The 21,543-nt window shown below is 39.1% G+C and overlaps 1 protein-coding gene across 1 annotated transcript in view; it reads left to right on the top strand.

Moving 5' to 3' along the window:
* The window catches only part of LOC108731398 (hepatocyte nuclear factor 6), a 110,915-nt gene extending 95,064 nt beyond the window's left edge, over positions 1–15,851 (top strand). Inside the window, exons 5-7 of the mRNA XM_018461720.1 lie at positions 4,085–4,108; positions 5,217–5,332; positions 15,426–15,851. Of these exons, the coding sequence (XP_018317222.1) occupies positions 4,085–4,108; positions 5,217–5,332; positions 15,426–15,635 (350 nt within the window). The 3' untranslated portion in view covers positions 15,636–15,851. The remainder of the gene's footprint in view (positions 1–4,084; positions 4,109–5,216; positions 5,333–15,425) is intronic.
* Positions 15,852–21,543: the final 5,692 nt, after the last annotated feature.

Genomic DNA, 21,543 nt, shown 5'->3' with positions numbered 1-21,543 from the left:
TTTGCAATAATTTGGCAGAATCGACAACACGAGCAATCATTTCTTCTCTCCCTTTCTCTCGCTTGCTCTCTCTCCCTCTCTTTTTCTCTCTGTCTCTTTTATTCTAATTTGTTGGCAATTTCCGATCGTATTCACTCGTGTCCTCCAAATATATGATCTTCGATTACGGCGTTAAAGTGAAATTACGCGCGATACAACGACAGATATGAATATTATACGACTAACAAAATGAGATAATTTGATCGCATTTCATTCACGTCAATAATTTGTCAGCAATTTGGCCGCCTCATTCTTAGTTACAAATTATTCGTTAGAAAGTTATACATGATCCAATTAAAGAATTTTACAAATATTTACAGAACAAAGAATAAGAATTACAAACATTTTTTACAGAACTTTCCCTCTGAATTGATATTTAATTTAAATTTCATTATAATAATATAAAAACAGATTACAGCATTGTGATTAATATAAATAAAAATAAATTAGATAACCGTTTTAAAGAAGAGCGAAAGAAATATGTTTTTTACCCAATATTACAAGTAATTTCAATATAAATTGACTCAGAAATAATCTTGAAGAAGAAACATTCACATCCCGTATAGCTTCAGTTTCCAAATTTTCGTAATAGACTCGTATTAGGTCCTAATTTGTCATCGTCAGATAAATAAATCGTCTCGATTACCGAAAGAGGCGCACAAAGTGCCTCATGGCTCTTACAAGTCGATCTCCTCTATTTCTCTCTCTCTCTCTCTTCCCCTTCCCCTCTTTCGCTCAGTCTCTTTCTCTTTGTTTTCCGCTCCTAAAGCTCCGGGCAATAATGAACGCGTCAATTTTCCATCTCGTCCCATCCGCCCTTACTGCTTTCGTGCCCACCCCCCTCGCCATCCCCCTCCTCCTCCACGCCGAAGCTGTCCCTATTTTCCTCGTGCAATTTTTTTCCTTCCAGCTCGCTCCTTTCACCCGTTATCGGTCGCTTGCTAATGGCACGCGATTGCCTTTCGCGTTTATCCGGAACGGCGTTCCCGCGTCCGATGGACTTGCGGACTGCCGCCCCATATCCGCGACCTTTGCCCTTCTCGATCGTGTCGACGACACGCGCGGAACTCATCCTGACGTTTCATTTCTCGCGACGGGGATCGACATTCAGTTCCCAACCCCGCTTCCGCGAACCGGTTCGTTCAGCCACGTAGCGAAATTAGTCTTTCACGAGCGGCAGCAAAGGAAGGAGATTTTTTTGCACGTTTCTCTTATTTTCCCCCCACGACGGCCTCTCTATTTTCCATTAGTCTCGCATACAGCTTCCATATTCGAGAGCACTTAAACTTTGCCCGACCCTGTCGTCCCCAGAGTATCGTACTTTTTTTTTTTAAATAAATATCAGTATGATTTATTTATTCGAACTGAAAAAGAGAAAGAAAGGAAAAGAGCGTATATGTACGTGTCGTCTCGAACGAAACCGTCGCGTCCGACGAAGGGGTTAAATCTCTCCGAATCATCTCGGAGGGTTTTAAAAATTCAATAAAAGGCTCGGACGAGCAAATGGATCTTAAATATAACATCCCTCCAATTCAAACGTGTCCCCATCGATATCCCGGGGAGGCGGAAAATGGACGACGCGGAGATAAAGCGGCGAAACTGTCTGGCTCTGTCTCTTTCTTTCTCTCTCTCTCTTTTAAATTTACATAATTGAAAAGGAGGAGAGGACGCGACGCGCAACGCGAAAAGTCGCGAGACGATCATTTCCAATTTCGAACTAATTTTACGGTCAAATTGAAAACGACGCAATCGTTATTATTATTATAACCGAGAACACCGCTTATCGATCGGTAAGGGCCATTAAACTCGAAACGACAAAATATAGTTATTTCATAGATGAATGGAGGACTATTACGTTCGAATGGCTATTAACAATTTGGCGTGGCCTGGTGATCAATTATTATGTATTCATTTCTGTGTGCACGTACGCGCGCGCGCGCGTGTGTGTGTGTGTGTAGTGTGTGTGTGTGTGCCTGTGTGAGTGCACGTGCACGATATAATTTAGGACCGTTGGAACTTTTTTCCCCCCACTAGCCTCTAACGCAAAGTCAACGATTCCCCTGCCGTACTTACGAATTAATAGGAGCCGTCAGCTCTTAATTTAATTATAACGCATGCCGCGCTCGAGTGGCGCGCGGGAAGAATTGAGAATGCGCGCAAGAAGCGTGAATAATATTAGTTGTCGCCGATATCGGACTATATTTGTACGCATCGTTAAGGACCAACCGGTTGAATAACCCAGATCTGCTTAATTCCGACGCTGATGTATGCTATAACGAGCCGCGCGCGCGCGGGTGACATGGACCGTCGGGATTTTTCGTATCTCTTTCTCGCGAACGTGAACACATACATATGTATAACGAATACATACGTTATACTCGCACCGCGTGATCGTTGACGGATGAAAATTTGATTCACGACCGACTAATCAAGTCGCTTACTCGGCACACACCGACACGTCATTCAGACCACGTTAAAACGTCACGGTGATACATGTATATGTATATTTATGTATCTAGATATATATATATATATACACACCTTTCTTTTGCTCAGTAACAATGGAACAACATTTACTATTCTGCTCTCATACAGAAAGACAAACACGAAACTCGCTCCACGGACTATCCTTTCTCCACACCGTTCCTCTTTGTGGTCGCTCGAGATCCTCGGATGCTCTCGCGGACTCATGGAATCGAATTCTCAACGAAGACGTGTTCCCGAGTCCTCGAATTCACAGATCCTAGGAACGCCGCGGACCATCTTTGCGAGGGCCTAAGCACAAAGATGAGCGTAATTGAGTCATGAAACGTAAGTCATGGTTGTAGATTGACAAAAATTGAGCGTTGATCTACGATTACGACTCAGTTACGGTCATCATTGTGCTGAGGCTCAGTCCGCTGATCGCGGAAGAATCCGGGACTCCCCGTAAAGTCTCACCACGCGTTGCGAATGTGGATCACGGATCGTGAAAAACAGAGATTCATCTGTTCTGCGATTGGCAAACTGAATACTTGGCTGCTTCAAACTGATCGAGTTGTGATCAACGATTCATAGTTCATAATCCTATAGAATTCTAAATAATTAAAGATTTGACATTGCGTTGATTAGGTTAGTTCGCCGCCGCCATTTTAGTTTCTCATGGGTACCCATACGTGCTGATTGGCTGTCTAAATCACGTGATCACAGCGCCATTTTAATTTCTTACTAAAATGGAGCGTAGTTAAAGTCTCACTACAAAGCACTTTGCTTTGAAGCACTTGATTGACCAATGAGAAGAAGAAATTTTACTAATGGCTAATCAAAAATGCTTCAAAGCATTTACAGCATTAGCTTGACCGTATTCTATGATAGCCAATCAGACCATACCCTTCTATGATGAATCTCTGATTATCTAGGACTCTACACAATCGGAATTCAATTTGCGTCCGCAATGCGTGATGTGACACGAGCTTTAAAACCCATGTAACACTACGCATTAGAGATCGAGGATTGTAAATTGGAAATCAGAATTCAGCCAATCAGAACGAAACGGATTAAAATGATCCGACTAGTCGAGTTCTAATCTCCAATGTCCTCAATCTCCAATGTGTAATACGACACGGACTTAGGCTCTTTCGGAGGAATCGCGGATTAAAAGGGATCCACGGATTCTTACGCCAGCATCCCGCTCCTCTCTTTGTCACCTTCATACGAAAGAGAGAATGCGCATCTTTATGACACACTTGCATCCGCCCCCTGCCCTATTCGTATCCCCTTAGTGATATGTATGATTTATTACCAGTCAGCCAGTAGCTCTAAGTTTGAAATTCGTGTATGCAACTCAGTTCCTTCCTATAATGACTTGTGTACATGCTACGTTACGTACCTATTTACCCTTATTAATGTATATCTGTCTTGAGCGCGAAAACGAGGCGAGAGAAAAGATAACAACGACCTATAAAAAAAAAAAGAAAGAAAAAAATACAAAAAAAAAGAGAAAAAGGTCGTGCGACATTTAGCCTGTTCCTACTGACTAACATCGGTCTTTTTTTTCTGCTTTCAGCTGCACAGATTCCACAACGCGGAAGTAAGTACGATTAAATTACGTTTGAAAAACCACAACTGCTCTCTCAACCACCCTCCCTCCCTCCCATTCCCATCCCGCGCTACATCCTGTTCGCAAACGCTTGCACCTCTTCTCTGTAATTGCGATTATCGTCGTAAGACCGTTTATCGTAGTGTAGAAGCGAGGATGTGGAACTATGCGGAAAATGTCACGGCACGCCAGTGTCGGGGTCTTTCTGTTTCATGAATGGAAACGAAAATGCGAATTGAAGGACTTGATTAAGCGGTCGGTGCGATGCGAGAATCCCACCCTCCCGAGTCGGGACTCATTCCCGAGTTGCTTCGGACCGTATAGATAGATCATATCTCGATAATGGCACTTGATTTTGGTTAGAGTAAATTTTCACAGATCTTATAGAGTCACGAGTACAATTAACAATGTCAAGAAACGCATAAATCTGTAATTATCAAATATCATTTCTCTCATAATTTTTCATCTCTCGAGTTTCAGGGGATCTTCATAACTTAAAATGTAGAATATTTGATCCTACTGTTAATAATTTTTGGGCTCCTGAAATTTCTGAATTTTTCATGAAACTTACATTTCTCGGAATGATTGTTAGATATTATGATTCTAGAAGCCTCGAATCAGAAACTAATCGATTTTCGTCTGGCAACAAAAAGTCTAAGGATCGGTTTGACTATTTCCGATTAACTTGATCGATCGATTAAAAATTGCCAACTGTAAAACTTAAAATTGATCGTATTATTTTGTTTTTCTCCATTTTTTGCGAATTATAATTTATGCAAAATACAATATTATGAATTAAGTAATACGTTTAATTAAAATAATTAAAGAATTAAGTAAGGGATGATTAGTTTTAAGTTTTGCAATTACCACCAAAAAGATCGAAATTAAAGCGCTATTATCGAGATTTCACCCAGCGATTATCAATCTTCTCTACAAACTTAATCAGAAACCTCCAAATATATGTACATCTTCATTCCCAGTTGCATGTCGTATTTACGTAAACAGGGAACACACGCGTAAATCGCACCGTTCTCTCTCTATCTCTCTTTCTTCTCCGTCTCTGTATCTATCTCTCTCTCATGAATTCCTCTAATTTCAGCATGCAAGAGGAAAGACGAGATGGCGAACCAGGCAGAACACCAACAGCCCGCCCCCAAGAAACCGCGGCTGGTTTTCACAGACCTTCAGCGCCGTACTCTACAGGCTATTTTTAAAGTGAGTACCGCGCGCGCGCGCGCACACACACACATATACTAACACACAACACGTAACTTCTTACCCCTTGTAATCGATAGTAATTGCTCTGTTCTTCTCTGCCCCCTCCGGCGATATGCACAGGCAATTGAATATTGAGAGAGCGCTACCGCCGCTGACTGATCCGCTGCTTGTTAGCGGGGACTAACTTTCGCGGTCGAAAGCGTATATAATATATACGCGAGTTCGAACTTGCACTCATCGCATTCGACTCGCGAGAACACCTGTGTCCCTTCCTGGATCGATAGAGGTTTTCTTAAAACGTAGTCTCTACACGAGGCACTCCTCCTCCATCCCTCGCGCCAAGTAAACCACGACATAGGAAACAGATGGTACACGCAATCGCGAAGTTACGTAAGAACCCCGACGAGGGCTTCTAAATACCGAATGCTAACAGTTTCGTGGGGAGAGTAACCCTTTTCCGAATAATGACTATTTACTCGCGGAGATCGCGACGAGGGAGCGTCGTCGGCGCGTTTAATCCCGGTTTCCACCCCCCGCGGGATGCTGTTGGTTCCGAGGGTAAACAGAGAAATAAATTTTACGCGTCTTGTGCGCGCGGCCTATTATTCCTAATTTGGACTACAGTCCAAAATGTTCTCTCCAAGGAAAATTTTACTTGAGATATATATACACGTAATGTGTACTATCACGGGAAGAAAGATTTGTTAAAACAATTAAAAACTTCACTGATTAAGTAAATCTACGATCGTACAGGGTTATCACTAATTTCTCATCCAAAAGTTCATGATTTTCCTTGACTTTCAATGATATTTTGAAATTTTTTGTATTTTCGTCGTGATTTGGAAACCGTTAAATATTTTGTTGAGAGATCAATTCAACATAGCAATGTAAATTTTTGTTAATATTGCCGACACTGCTTACATTTTTAATTGTTAAGTTGGTAGTTTGTTTCCGAAACTGCGTAAGTGTAATGTACGTATATTAAATTTTTTTTGAAACCAAGAATTTTGATTTTTCAGAAAATTTTGCAAAATTCCCTAACTGTTTACAATTTCCCTGACCATTCTTTACTTTCTTGACATTTCACTGATTTCCAGTTTTGTGACAATCCTGCCCATAATATAGTAGTTTTCTATGTTAAAATAGAAAAATCACAAAATTGTGAATGAATTATAATTAATTAAAGCGATTATAAATAATCATATTAGTTATAATAGCACAATAAATTTGTTAATACAGCATAGATAACTTTCTATTGTGCAAGTCAATCCAATACGTAGATCAAAATTTTTAACAAACATACTAGCTAAGATGTGTACCTACTTTTGTTGCTGCAATGAAGAAATCTTGTTACATAAGCAATTTTCATTGTAGTGAAAAATTAGCTGAATTAGCGCACTAATATCTTACAGAAATAAATAATTTCTTCGTTGAACCATCGAATCTTCTTAGTTACAGATTGAATTCGCGCAGCATGCTATGGCTTTGCTAAACTATCCAATATACTTTTTTTCCCGTGTATATACTATAATATATCGAGTAAAATTTTCTTTGAAGAGGACGTTTTAGAGTGTATCTTTGAACGGTAAGGAAACGGGGAAATCGTTTGGTCTCGGGGTTTCCCCGCGACGGAAAAACACTGTCTCCGCTGCCATGCCGTTCGGATACCTGAAATTCAGTTGCGCTGCGTCAACCGACCGCGCGCGTTCTCTCCGTTTATCGATCGGTCTTGAATAATTTCGCGGCCGGTTCTTTACTTATGCGCTCCGTATTTCAGCCCCTCTGATTGCAACGCCGCGCTGCTTGGCGGTCGCCGTCGCCGTCAAGAATGGCCATTGATATTAACTGTTTCCTCATTAGCGTCATGGGCGGGAAAAAAATAGCGATCAAAAACGCACGTTTTCGATCATCTCGAGCTCGTGTTTCCTCTAATCGCATCGGTGCGACGATAACAACTGGAGTTCTTCAAGTTCGAATATCGTTTGGACAATTTCTTATTCATCCGCCATCTGTTTCAGGCTTACTACGAAGAAATTTATATTTTGATTTATTATTTATTTTAGAGTCTCACTTATTATTGTAATAATAATATTTATGTGTATAATAATATTAGGTTTATTTTTGGATTAATAAATTGCAGATTTTTAACTGATTCAAATATTATTAAAAGCTTACTATAGTTAGCTGAAAATCCTGAAAATATTGGAGTGTCCAAACTTAGAGTTCTTTAGATAAGAAGAATACCGTTTAGATAATTTTTAATTGATTCATTTGTTTCAGAATTGCTACGAAGAAATTTGGATTTATTATTATTTTGCTAATATTTATTTTACAGACTTATTATAATGATAATAATAGTATTTTTACATGTTACACTCCAAGAAAAGAAACAAAGAAGGAACAAAAGGAAGATAAAAATATAAAATCGTTCAGGAGAGGGAAAAAATTTATTTTAATATTAATTATTATTACGGCAGTAATATTAAACAGTTAATTTACTGTTAGATAATCACACAAATTGTTATATTTCTTTAGAAATAACGCTGATATTAATTTTATTAAAATATTATGTTAACTCTAAAAACTACTTTTACCTTATTTTTATTTACGTCATTTTTTCCTTTATATACCATTTTTCTTCTAAATATTTGAATTCAACTGATGATATTTTTTTAAAGACTAATATATATTCAGAACACAATCCATAATACGAAATTCGATAAATTTCGATATAAACTACTATTATAAATTAGATTTATTTTTGTATGAATAAACAGCTTAAATACTAAATTAATTTAAATGGTTTGAAAAGCATACTATTGTTAACCTGAAAGTATCAGACGATGTCCAAACTTATTGTTAGACTTCCTCAGTTAAGAATTCAAAAACTGTTTATACTTTAGACAATTAATTTTTGAGTAAACCGCCATTTATTTCAGTACTACAAAAAAATTTATGCTTTGCTATTATTTATTTTACAGACTTACTTATTATTGTAATAATAATATATATTTACATACATAATTAAATTCATATATAATTAAATTCATTTTTTAATTAACGGACCACGAATATTAAACAGTATTGAACGTTTTTGACAAGCGTATTAACCGGAAAATGGTAGAACGATTAAGGAACTATAGCAACAGCCAACTTGAGTGACTCAATCGTGATCTAAAAGACGCATTATTGGACAAACGAAAAATTAAAAAAAAAAAACGATGACGTCCATTAATACAGTCAATCCGCGGAATCAAACTCGTAAAATCGCGAGCTCTACATCTCGTTACGTCCGCGGCTATTGCGAACTACGATTACAATTACAGGCAGATGCGGAACAATGAAAAGTGATAACACGTTTCCGATGGCGATAAATTATCGCATAAATAGCGACGCGGGGAGGGGAAAGGGGGGTAGGGGAGGAGGGCGCATACGCGAAATTGCCTTTTCTGCGAAATCAACTTTTCTGCTTTGTCGCAAAAGCGATTGCTTTTAGATCGAATAGAATTTTTTTCCGCCATTGGCGACGGAGTGGGGGCGAAAAGGGGGGGAGGGGAGGGATATGCGAGTATTACTCTTAATGATCAATTTTTTTTTCGGCCGCGGCACGCGCGTAAGGCCGCGGCGCGCACGCACACGTGCGTTTGTCGTTCGCATCAAATTTGATAAATCTCGACGAGTCCGCTCGATCGGCCGGATTATTGGAACGATATTTCATAGAACGGAATAATCCGAAATGCGATTGTAGAATCGTGCAGGAATCACGCGTTGCCTATTAGCCTGACATTCTATTTCATGAATATTTTCGGTTTGAAAGTCAATCGGAACGAACCGAAAGAATAGCTTAATCGGATTGATTTAATTAGAAGCGGCGATGCCCAGATCGATTTCATTAAGAACTCGGGCCGCTAAGTGGCAAAACATTCGACTGAAATAAACGAGTAAATTTTCCAGATCGAATATACTGTAATTTGCTGTGTATTGTGCGGTGCATGTGTATGCGTGTGTGAATGAATAGAATGTCTAATTTAAAAAGTTAATTTATCCGATTCGTACAGATCTAAAAAATATCGTTCTTAACACATTTAATTACACTATAATACATAAAAAGGACGATTTTATTGAAAGTACAGACCCGAAAATAATTTTGGACCATCAAAATGATTATATAGGACGCTTAAACTGGTTGCTAAAATGTCAAAACTTTTTGCAGCATTGCTCATCGTGCTTGAGAGTTATATTATACGTAATTATTTTGATAGTCCAACAAAGTTATTTTCAGAAAATGAAATTTTATTTAAGTATGTCTTTTTAGATTTATAACGATATTAATTCCTTTTGTATAATGCCACTAATTAATAATCAATTATTAATTTAGAATTAATACCTTTTTATTAATTCAGATATTTATCCTGACATAAAATTTGCTGAGTATATTAAGTACCTAATAGAAAACAACGAATTCGCATTTAAGATTCTCAAGGAAAGTCCTTTGAACGGCGGGGACATTGATGAGAAACGAGTGCGTAGCTGTTAACATAAGCCGATAGTATTGGCCTCGTGTGCGAAGCTTACGACTGGGAACTATGCCAAACAGTTGAGGGGAACCACGCTCGGCGCGACAGTCTCGCGTTTAAGCGATGATCAAAGATCCTCGTGGAAACACTCGCGAGAATAATGGGATCTGGTCACAGCTTCCGCCCACGAAATTCCGAGTCGGAATAACGAAGCAGAAACGATTGGCGTTTCGTTTCATAAGTGAGAAAAATCTATCAAAGCTGTCCTAAAGAGACAATATAATTAAGAATAGTAGACTCACTCCGTAAAAAAATCGTTTAGAATCTATAGACGTATAATTTACGTCACATGACGTAAATTATAGATTTTCAGCGCTGACAGTGAATTTTAGAACATAGCCTTCAACAGCCAATTAAATCATTCCTTTCATGAATCTCTGATTTTCTACAACATGGCAATTGCAATATTCGCCAATCAATGTCTTCTAAGCAAATAAAGAGTTACAATTGGATTTGGAAAGCCAACCAATAAGAGTGAAGCTAACTTTGCTTTTATAAGTTGCCTGCGCACAACATGGCGGTCGTTTAACATTCAGACCAAAGGTGCCGACACAGAATGAGTCTACTGTTCCTGCTTATACTGTGCTAATGACGTCCACAGGCCTTTTATCGCATCGCGATCGCGCTTCGCGTGTGATCGCGGGACACGAAAGGCACGAGGAAATAAAAATAAAAAAAAAGAGTCCGCACCTCAAGTCTCTTTCACCCTCATTCTCATCCCTCTTTCTGGATGAACGCCAAATAGTTCGCGAATCGACCTTAGCCCACTTTACGCATTCCAGCGCGCAATCTTTCCCCGATTGTTCCGCGCGCGATTATATCGGATTATCACGCGGGAATTTCTTGATCCGTCGGCATTCGGTTTTCGTGAGTGCCTTAGAATATTTGATAAGAGAAACGCTGGATATATCGCAAGTCAGATGAAAGTTCGCGTTGATGTAAACCGAGATATTCTACGCTGCCTGTACACGCGGAAATAATGTTAATACGATGTTCGAAAAAATGGGGGATTAATACCGAAGGATATATTTCTCTCGCATTAAATGAATCGCGTTTCGAGATATAATGGGGCGATTCGCAGGGGGTGATCGTACTTCCTTTAATAAGCAAATAGAAAAAAGGACGAGTTTAACGCGGCTACCCGGGAATATGTCGGAGAAATAAAATTTCTCCCCTCGAAAAGAGAATGCCCGCGTCCACCCCTTTCAAGAGGGAAGCCCGTTTAAACGCGGCGCCCGAGTCTTTACGCAACGCGTAGACGCGCGGCGTGCACGGCGATCCTGCGGGCGATCGCTATTAATTGCTTTAATTGCAGAGATAATTAATACGCGCCCTTTATAATAAAAACACTCCAAGGGCCGATGCTGCGTATAATGGGCCGCGGCGCAGAGATTCCGGATGAGACTTTTATTTGCTCCCGGACGTATGAAGCACACTTCCCCTCTCCCTCTCCCTCCCGATTACTCTCAAAGTAACTCTCACATCGCCTTTACGGCGCGACTCGGCCTCTATCCGGATGAGTATTAATTGCTGTAATTGCGAGGATAATTGATATTCCGTTTCATTGGAAACGGCACTGGAGGACTCGAGACTGGAGCGCGAGGCGGGACGCAACGTGCCTTTCACATTGAAATTTTAACCCGATTTGAAAAAAAATAACCGAGGCTCTTTCAGCACTCTCTGTAAGATGCGTACAGTATTCGCAAATTCTAGCTAAATTTTGATCAAATTTCTTATGCAACTTTTTTTAATAGTTCGACCAATATAGACATTCATAATGAGTTCAGAAGACTCAAAGTCGAATTAAGATTTTGATTATCGATGAAAAGGAATTTATAAAATCAAATATAGTATAAAATAGATGAAAAAATTATTTCTAATCGATATGAGATTGCAGTTACCCCGAGAAAAAATGTTTCATATACAATTGTATAATATATAATTATTATAATAAAAAATTAACATATTTTACATACAATTATATATAATTATATATAAAATATGTCCATATATATAACATTTTTTTCCCGGATACAGGCGACAAAATAATGTGAACACCGAAGAAATCTACTTGTTTTATTAATAAAAAATTGACTAGTGCTTATCTTTAATATACAGATTTTATTGTTGTTGGAATAATGACATACATGCTTGAATAATATAGCAATTACAGTGTATGGTACAATGTTACATCATTCTTCTAACAGAACATCTTTCAGTTATTTAAAATATTTGAAGAGGAAATCTGTTTCTCATTCCGCTCTTCAAATCTACAAATGATATTTAAATCAAGCGATTACATTGGCCAGGAAAAGTATTGAAGTTCGAAGTACAGAAGACAATTTTGGAAAATAGAGTGAGAAGCAAATTTCCTCTTCTAAAACTATTTATATGAGCAATTGAAAGATGCTCTGCTAAAGAATAACACAACGTTCTATTGGTAACTCTTCAAGCATTATGTGATTCTCAAACAAAGTTAGAATATGTATTAAAAGAAAATGATGGGCCAATCTCTTATTAATAAAATAAATAATAAAATAGGGTATTTCCTAGTCATTCATATTAATTTTGTCTATTACCGAATAATTTTTGTTACATATCTTATTGATTATACAGCTATAGATAGAAAAGGAATTCGAATTCAAATTTTGCTGATAAAAAGACACTTAGGATCAAAAATAGAGATCATAGAATAGTGAAAAACCAATTTCTAGTCTTCATTTCTAATTGACGTTATTTCTCTAAATTGCAGTTATTTCTCTCTCTCTCTCCCTCTTTCTCTCGTTCTCTCTTTCCGAATAATTTTTGTTACACCTCTTATCGATTATGCAGCAATATAGACAGGAAGAAATTACTGAAATTTAATAATATTGCAAAGTCGAATTAAGACTTTAATCGCTGATAAAAATGCATTTACGTATGGGATGAAATATTCAGATTATAGAATAAATGAAAAAACAATTTCTAGTTTTCATTTTTAATCGACGACAAATTGCAGTTATTTTTCTCTCTCTTTCTCTCGTTTTCTCTTCCGGATAATTTTTGTTACACCTCTTATCGATTATATGGACAGGATTATATGGACAACTATGGACAGGAAGGAGTTACTGAAATTTAATAATAAAATTTTCACAGACACACGCGTACCTGTTCCAGCTAACCGGCACGAATTCCGGTCAGATAGCCGCGAGTCCCGAGAGGATTAAATAATTCCAAATTCAAGGGTCGCGCTGACCAAGCCGCGCGCTTTCAGGCCGCGTTAAATATCCCCGAAATTAATTAATAATTTAATTCGCGGTGACGGGCGAGGGGGATCGACGGCCGGGGGGAGGTTTCGATTTTCAAACGACGACGGTGGCGGCCGCCGTCGCCGCTGAGCGTGCGACAGGCGTACTTTAATTAACTCGGTGGACGTTAATTTCGCTTAACTCGCGCCGGAACACGCCGGACTTCGTTTAAGGCACATAGCCGTCGCTATTGATACGCGCATATCCGCGGCCGGCACTTCACGGGGCTTTACGTGTGTGCGGCGCGCCCGCGGCCGCAAAATACGAAGGCGGTGCCCGTCGCGCCGCGTCGCGCATAGAACGGCGGCATCAATTGTTGGAAATGCGGGACACTATCGCGACGAGGCATCGTGATTATTCCTTGACAGCCACTGTGCCGCGCACACGGCCCCGTGTATGTTTCAAGCTTCGCGTGAACGTACGTACGCGTATACATACGTCACGTCACCGCCGCCTGCCTGCCTACCAGCCTGCCTAGCTGGCTGGTCGAGGGAGAAGGCCCTTCGAAAGTGACGGCAAGAAAATCGTGTAGATATCTCTTTTTCCTCGATATACAAGATGCCAAACGTTACGCGATTTTATGCAAAAGCTTCCGATTTTTATGTTTTACGAAATTCTACCCAAAGTGCGATTTTGGGTCCTAATTAATTCGATGAAATTCGCTTAATTCGTTTGTTCAAATATATGTTCTTCTTTCCTTGAGGATGTATTACTCGTACTTTTTAACAAAATGAAAACAATTATAAATTTTTCTGTACAGGAAAGACGATTTTGTCTCGAAGTATAACTATATATGGTAGATTTGAATATAATTTTGTTGGATCATTAAAATGATTATGTAAAACACTCAAACTGGTTGCTGCAATATTAAAACTTTTTTCAATATTGCTCACCATGTTTAATATTGTCGCGTAATTATTTTCAAAAATTATTTCAAAAATTAATTTAATAAAAAGTAGACATACATTTTAAAAATAATTAAGGTAAAACGAGAAAGTTTTCATTTAAATTAAAATTGTATTGTTATATATAAATATTGACTTTATTGAACTACTTGTGCATTTTATTTTTGTATCTACGGAAAGTCTAAATTTTCAATTCCAGTCATTTTTTACTGAGACTATACACCTGGTACATCCTTAATCCGTATTTGTTTAGCTATTTTTGAAAAAAGTCCGTCTACTTTAATACTCTCTAAATGTTTCTTTAAATATTACGTATTCATACGGTGTAAATTAATTGTTTGCGTGTATAACAAATTTTTACTTTTTTTTTCTATGAAATGCGACCGAAAGAAATATTCCAAAAATTATTTACGACATGTTCAACGATAATCCACCACATGTTCGGTAGTATATTGGTGAACGATAAACAGTTCCCTGTGGTAAATGGGCTACCACGTTTTCTTCCCACGCGATGTTTCTTACCCAACACGGCGCGATCAATAACGTGACTCTACTGAGGTAGAGTGTATCGATTGCCGGAGTAACAATTATTGCTAGCCAATACTTTCACGTACACAGTCGAAATTAGCACACAGGGGCTTCTGCGAGTATATTATACCTTGGAATCTGAATCTGAATGTGGATCTTTCATAGAGACGAATAGATTAATTCAGCAGCAATTGAATCAATAGAATATCTTACTATCTTTACTATATACAGACACATCGTATATGATAATATTAAAACCATTAAGTGATATTTAACATAATTTTATTAAATCCCTTTCCTCGCATATTTTATACATTTTCTAAAAATCTCGTTTCATTCGCAAACTTCAGAAATGTATAAATCAAACAGGGAAATGTATAAATTCAATATATAGCGTTCTAAAGTAACTGTATTATGCCATTATCAGATACATTTCATCGATTGTTAAAAGTTAAATTACAATTTTTTACTCATTGATAACCGAATAAAATGATAATGTATTGCATTAAGCTTTGATCCCGTTCGATGTAATAATAAGATTCAACAATGAGCTCAGAATCCTCAATGTAAAATTCAAAAATACCAAAAGCAATATTTATCCATTATAATTAAAATCCGCGAATTGCATGAACAACTGCATTATGAATCAAGTACAATTTTTGTGAATAAGCGGGATTTGTAAAATAATAACTAAATAATAATATGGAATGCAATAAGTGAAGCTAAAAATAATTCGTATCAAAACAAAGATCTTGATGTATGCAGAATATATACAGATCTTTTTTCTTCACAGGAGACCAAAAGGCCGTCGAAGGAGATGCAGGTGACAATCGCGAGGCAATTGGGCCTGGAACCGACGACGGTCGGGAACTTCTTCATGAACGCCCGACGCCGCTCCATGGACAAATGGAAGGACGAGGATCCGAAGGCGGTCGCGGTCGAGGAGGAACAGTTGTCGCCCACGATAGGGATCGGCCAGCGCCAACCGAGCGACGTTTTGTGACACACGTCCGACCACGAGGAGTACCATGACGAGTCACCCGACGAGGAGCTGCCCTTCTCGTAAGGGCGGCGTATCACCTCGTGGACGTATCCCTGCTGACACGCTCGAGCCTTATAAACGACCGCGCGACACGCCTCGCAAATTTTATACTGGTCTTCATAAGTCATGTCTATCTTTCTAATATCTCGGGAATATTGCTGATAATTGGCTATTTCAAACTAACTCAACAAAAATCGCCAGAATTATCTTATTTATTCGATGAATAAATAAACGAAAGTCTTTATTAAGCTTTTTGATATTTGGCCGTTGATAGACAATGGTCAATTTGAAGCCAAATAAAATTTAAACTCGGAGAATTTTAAATATTTAGACGTCCTTCAAAAATATTTGAGAAAATATAATTTTTGACGTTTGGCCATTGATAAACAATCCACTTGAAGCAAAACGAAATTTAAACTCGGAGAATTTTAAATATTTACCCATACAACACATATTTCCAATGGACGTTTTAAAGATGTTCAGAGAATATTCTCAGAACGACACCTGAATAAGGTATACTGTGTGAATATACGTCCTTCGCAAATACCTGAGAAATTATAATTTTGGCCATTGATAAACGATCAACTTGGAGCAAAGCCAAATTTAAACTCGAAAAATTTTAAATATTTACCCATACAGCACAGATCTCTGAAGGACGTCTTAAAGACGTTCAGAGAATATTCTCAAAATGTTTTTCGAATAAAGTACAATGTGTGAGTTTTAGCCATTGATAAACAATGCACTTGGAGCAACGTTAAACTCAAAGTATTTTAAATATTTACCATATAACACAGACCTCCAAGGTCGTCCTAAAAATGTCCAGAGAATGTTCTCTGAACGTTCCCAGAACATCTCTTCCTAGAAATTAGAAAAATTGATATATAATATCACCGTTTTACGTATATATGCTAAGCGTGTCGACGATTGTCTTTTAAGATCGAGCTGTGTCGAGCAGGAGCGTCCTAACCGCTGAATGCGATCGATCATTACGACTCCCGCAAAGCGATCCGAATCAGATCTATCGAAGTACGATCTTACATTTCTGTTTTTTTTTTAGGCTAGTGCATTCCCGAGTATTTATAATCGACAGATCGTTTCACGTTAAATCTCCTAAATCGACGTTCGAAGTCGAGAAACGAGACGATTCGATGTCCGAGTAAACGAGCTGGAGGATATCGATTACATGCAATAATTTCTACTTAATTTTTCACACGAGAGTTCTTCGTATTTATATATTTATTATTCTCACACACACAATTTGTCTCTCACATTAAGCGGGCCGTCTTTCTCGCGACGAGCTCTGTTGAACTTAGTTTTAAGACTCGCATTTTAACGACTCGTCGCGTATCTCGACTTCGGTCACTTCGCAAACTTCGTGCCATAGTTTGCCATATTAGCGTAAGTTAAATCCGTTAAACTCGGCGCTTCGTGTCCGATTCTAAGCGTTCTAGTCCACTGTAATAAGTTCCAAGAGGGACTGCCTGCCCCGTCAAACTGGGGACCAAGGCGGTTCCTCATCTCTAGTCAAAATTCAGAACCTCGAATTCTGAATCCACTCCTCGGCGCCGGAAGTGCGAGGGTGATCGAAAGCGCTCGTGTTTTTCTTTATTTTCTTCTTCCTTTCGCGAGGTCGCGCGCGGCTGAAGTCGAATTTATTTGCCACCCCCCGAAACGGGGCGTTTAGTCTAGCCTGTTACCTTGTTTTCTTTCTCTTTTTAAGAGTAGAATCGGTCGCTGCTTTTAAGTGGGATATCGCGAGGGCGAATGTCGAGTAAAACTGCACGAAAGGGCGCTCTGACAATCGGGGGCGAGTAAATACTTAGAAAAGCTCGTTTTCCACTTTTTCTTAATCCTCGAGACTAGCCCTGCCCCTTGCCGCACGGTAAAGTGCGAAAGTTCGAGAAGGGTCTCCGGATGCCCGATCGAGATACGTCACGAGCTAAAGCAGCGACTTGGGCACCAGCGATTGAATCCTACTGTGTGCGTTAACGCTTTTGTTTAAGATTAAGTACATTTTATTTCGTTCGCTGGTTCATAAATGACCGGCGATTTCCGATACTACACGGGGTGTATTTAAAGTCGCGCGCTTCCTCTCGCGGATTTCTCGAGACGCACTCGAGCTCGCCTCTTCTTCAGTTTCAAGTAGAACACATCAAAATAACATCAAAAGGGCTCCTAAAACAGGACTACTAAAAGTCACTTTTCAATCAGTCAACTTGACATAAAAATGACATCGAAATGACTCCAAACTGACCATTAAAAGTCACTTTTCAGTAATAATTCATTTCAATGTCATTTTGACATCATTGTGGCTCGTTGTTCTGCTTAGTGGTTCGAATCGAAACCTTCAACATCGGACATATTGTCGATAATTTAATTTGAAATTGTAAAACCATATTTCTATCTCAGTTTATTAGAGGTGGAGCGCAGCGCGATCAAGAGGAACAGCGCGACTTTCTTGCGCACTCCGCACGCACGTATCGCTAAAAACAAACCGAATCTCCTTGAAGGATCGAACGGCGTTTTTTTTCACGTAAAGAGTTAGCGGTGAGGTTCGATGATGATCGCGCAATCAGCGGCGCGCTAAATGCGCGACCGGGCTCGTCGTGTCCTCGTTGGTCAGACGAAACGTGAACCAATTTTCAAAGTGGCTTCGTGTGAGGGTACACGTGCCAAGTGATATATATATGTATGTATAAACATGTATATCAGAGAGTGGACACTCTTTTGTGCGAACCGATGGCGGGAGGGAGGTTTAGTGGGGAAAGGAAAGAACAGAGGGGTAGATAGAGAGAGAAAGAGAGAGAGAGAGCAATTTTTAAAATGGGTGGCTGCACCGTTGTGTACGAGAGACAGAGACAGAAAGAATGAGTGAGAGCCTGTGAGAAGAGAGAGAGAGAGAGAGAGAGAAAGCAGCGAGAAAAAGAGCGAGAGAGAGAGACTTTAGCGAGCCGCACTCGATATCGTACTGCAATTGTGCTGTGCTATTGTACATACTTAAAAAAAAAAAGGAAGAAAAATAACACACACGTACGTATGCAGATAGACATACAGACACGTACACACTTTTATTACGTAAGCGGCGGGGCGGCGTTCGCTAAGCCGGGCGAGAACGAATCGGTGTGACGTTTGATTGCAGAAAAGTGCATTCTAGCCGACTTGCACTTCGCGTCTGTGGCTCCTGCGTAGCGAGAATTCTTTTGTGCTTCAACACACAAACACATCACACACACACACACACACACACACACTGCACAAACACACATACAAGTACACGACGTCGCGAGATGTGGCGAGCGATCGGTTCTACAAGATTTCGTTGGAACGACATTTTATATCATGCTCTTCTACTTTTTTGTGCGATCGGGAGAGGATCATTTATGCTAGTCGGATTAATCATACAGAATGAATCGCGAGTGAACACTGAGATTCAATCAGGAATTGACAAAGCGATCCAGGAGTATCGAGGGACGAAACTGATTACGAAAATAAATTTACTACACGTGCTTTATCGATTCAATAATGATTAAAAGTTTTTTTTATAATTTCTTCGGATGCTTGTAATCCAAAGACCATAGAAAACTTGTACCATTGAGAAAAAAAGAATGGAAGAAATATATATAAGTAGCTGCCAAAAGTGGCTGCCACTTTCCAGTCAACGAATAATTTTATCACATTGTGCTCCGATAAACAATATTTACAAATAAAAATCTAGTACGCAAGTATTTAATATATTCTAATATTTAAAATATCGTGTTCTTGAAACAAGAATTTTATTAACTCATAATATAAACCGAAAAATAGATTGTCGTAAAATTACATTGGCCGAAAACTTTTGGCAGTCACTGTATTTTGATTATTTCTAGATTGGACAAACAGAACGAATAAATACATAAAATATATGCATTTGCAATGACAAACTAATCGAAATTTTTTAAAAAGCGACGAACTCTCGATACGCTGAGATCAGTCTTCTCGAGAAGCACGAAAAATCGGTCGATCGACGTGCGAGTTCATAGGATGTGCGATCATTCGTCTCGCGAGTGGAACATCTCCTTCTTGCACGCGAACGCCCGTTCGATGTTCGTTCGGCGAAGTTACCTACAACATGTTACTTAATTTATTATATTTTAGGATAGAACGGATGCGTTTGGAAATAGCTTTCAAAAGCTACAACAGTTACATCATCGAGAGAGAGAGAGAGCGTGAGAGAGAGAGCGAGAGAGAAAGAGAGAGAGCATGTAATTTATTGTGTAATATTTTGTAAAGTTATATCGAATCCCCTTAGTGTGCATGGCGACTCGAGGTATGTTACCGCTTTCGTGCAACAGCAGCAACAACAGCAACAACAGCAACAATCTCCTCTCTAAGGAATCCGAGTTACACACCGATACACGTTTCCCCCTTTAACGTTGCACGTTAATTAGCATCTCGACGCTACTCTGATTATTTATTATTAATTTATCACATACGACGTCTCAAATAAACAGTCATTCAAAGCGAGCATCACAATTCTGAGACTTGTTTTGGAGACTTGAGTGCTCCGTGCTTTGGATTTGAAAAACCCAATGGCGAATCGGCAGTCGGCTCGACGCGGCAAAGGAAAGGCTCGCATTCGCCTCGAAAGGAGCCTGTGTTGATTCCTGATTGGGCGAAAGGATGCGAGCGTCCCTTCCGACGCGAAGAATTAATCCACGGTACCAAGAGAGACGCGAGCGGCCTCCTCGGTCGTCGGTTTAAGATCATATATAGTACAAAGTAAACATATATATATATTATTGTAATAACAGTGTTTAATTATAAATAAGATAATATATATAAGAGGAAGTGCGCGCGTGCTCGCATCGCGCTGTTTTTTGAGGGAAAATGTTCAAAGGACTCTGTGTTAAACCGTGGAATGGAGAGATAGAGAGAGAAAAACGCGGGATCAACGAGGGCGTCGAATTCTCCCTTGTGAGAGTTACATCCTCGTTGAAGACGATTCGGTTGGGGATGATTCACATTGTCAGGCGCGACGAACGTGACAAGGTGCGAGAATTCCGACAGAATTTACCTCGCAGTCAAGAGCGAGACGCGTCTTTCGTGTTCCTTCACCATTCCGGCAATTCAGTGATCAATGATTCCGTCAACTGACGGAAATAACTCAGTAAACACCAGCTAAATGTAACTTGTGGCTCTCTTTATCTGAGGAACGTCCTATAGATGTCTTGGAACATCCTAAGGATGTCTTGGGAATCTCTTTAGGACGGTAGGACGTTCTCTGGATGTGCTTTTGAGATTTCCACGAGTACTTTCTATACAGAAGCTATGCATTTTGCAGATTATCTTCGTTTCTAAATTCATTATTAGAATATTAAAGTTTCGTGAACATTGCAGTTTATATCAGGACGAGATATGAGAACACAACATCAATGTTATAATTTTACACTCAACAATGCAACTGTTATGTAACACAAGTGTTACATTATACCTGCATTATTGAGTGTGAAATTATAACATTGATGTTGCCATACAACACGAAATCTTCTAAAGATATCCAAGGAACATCCTAGGAACGTTTCCAGAATGTCACTTTTAATCGGTCTTTACTGGGTTGATAGGAGTAATCGACTATAATTTAATCTTGCAATTTGGACGGCAGTGCGCGGATGTTGATATCTTAATGTATTTAAGTATTTTTAGGAAATTATTGCGAGAATTTTTATATTTATTTTATTACGATTTTTGTATAATTCTTACAAATGTTTTGATTGTTCAGAAAGAAAATTACGATTGTTGATTTGTTGCCGAAACGGGAGGAACTATAGCTTAATCCGCGACGAAGATGAAGGTCGGAACTCGTTATTTAGTCTTGAAGACACGTATGTGA

Source organism: Mycetomoellerius zeteki, unplaced genomic scaffold, assembly GCF_001594055.1.
Source record: "Mycetomoellerius zeteki isolate Tzet28-1 unplaced genomic scaffold, Tzet1.0 scaffold101, whole genome shotgun sequence".
In the NCBI taxonomy this organism is placed as follows: domain Eukaryota; kingdom Metazoa; phylum Arthropoda; class Insecta; order Hymenoptera; family Formicidae; genus Mycetomoellerius; species Mycetomoellerius zeteki.
This window is presented reverse-complemented; position numbering and strand designations above follow the sequence as displayed.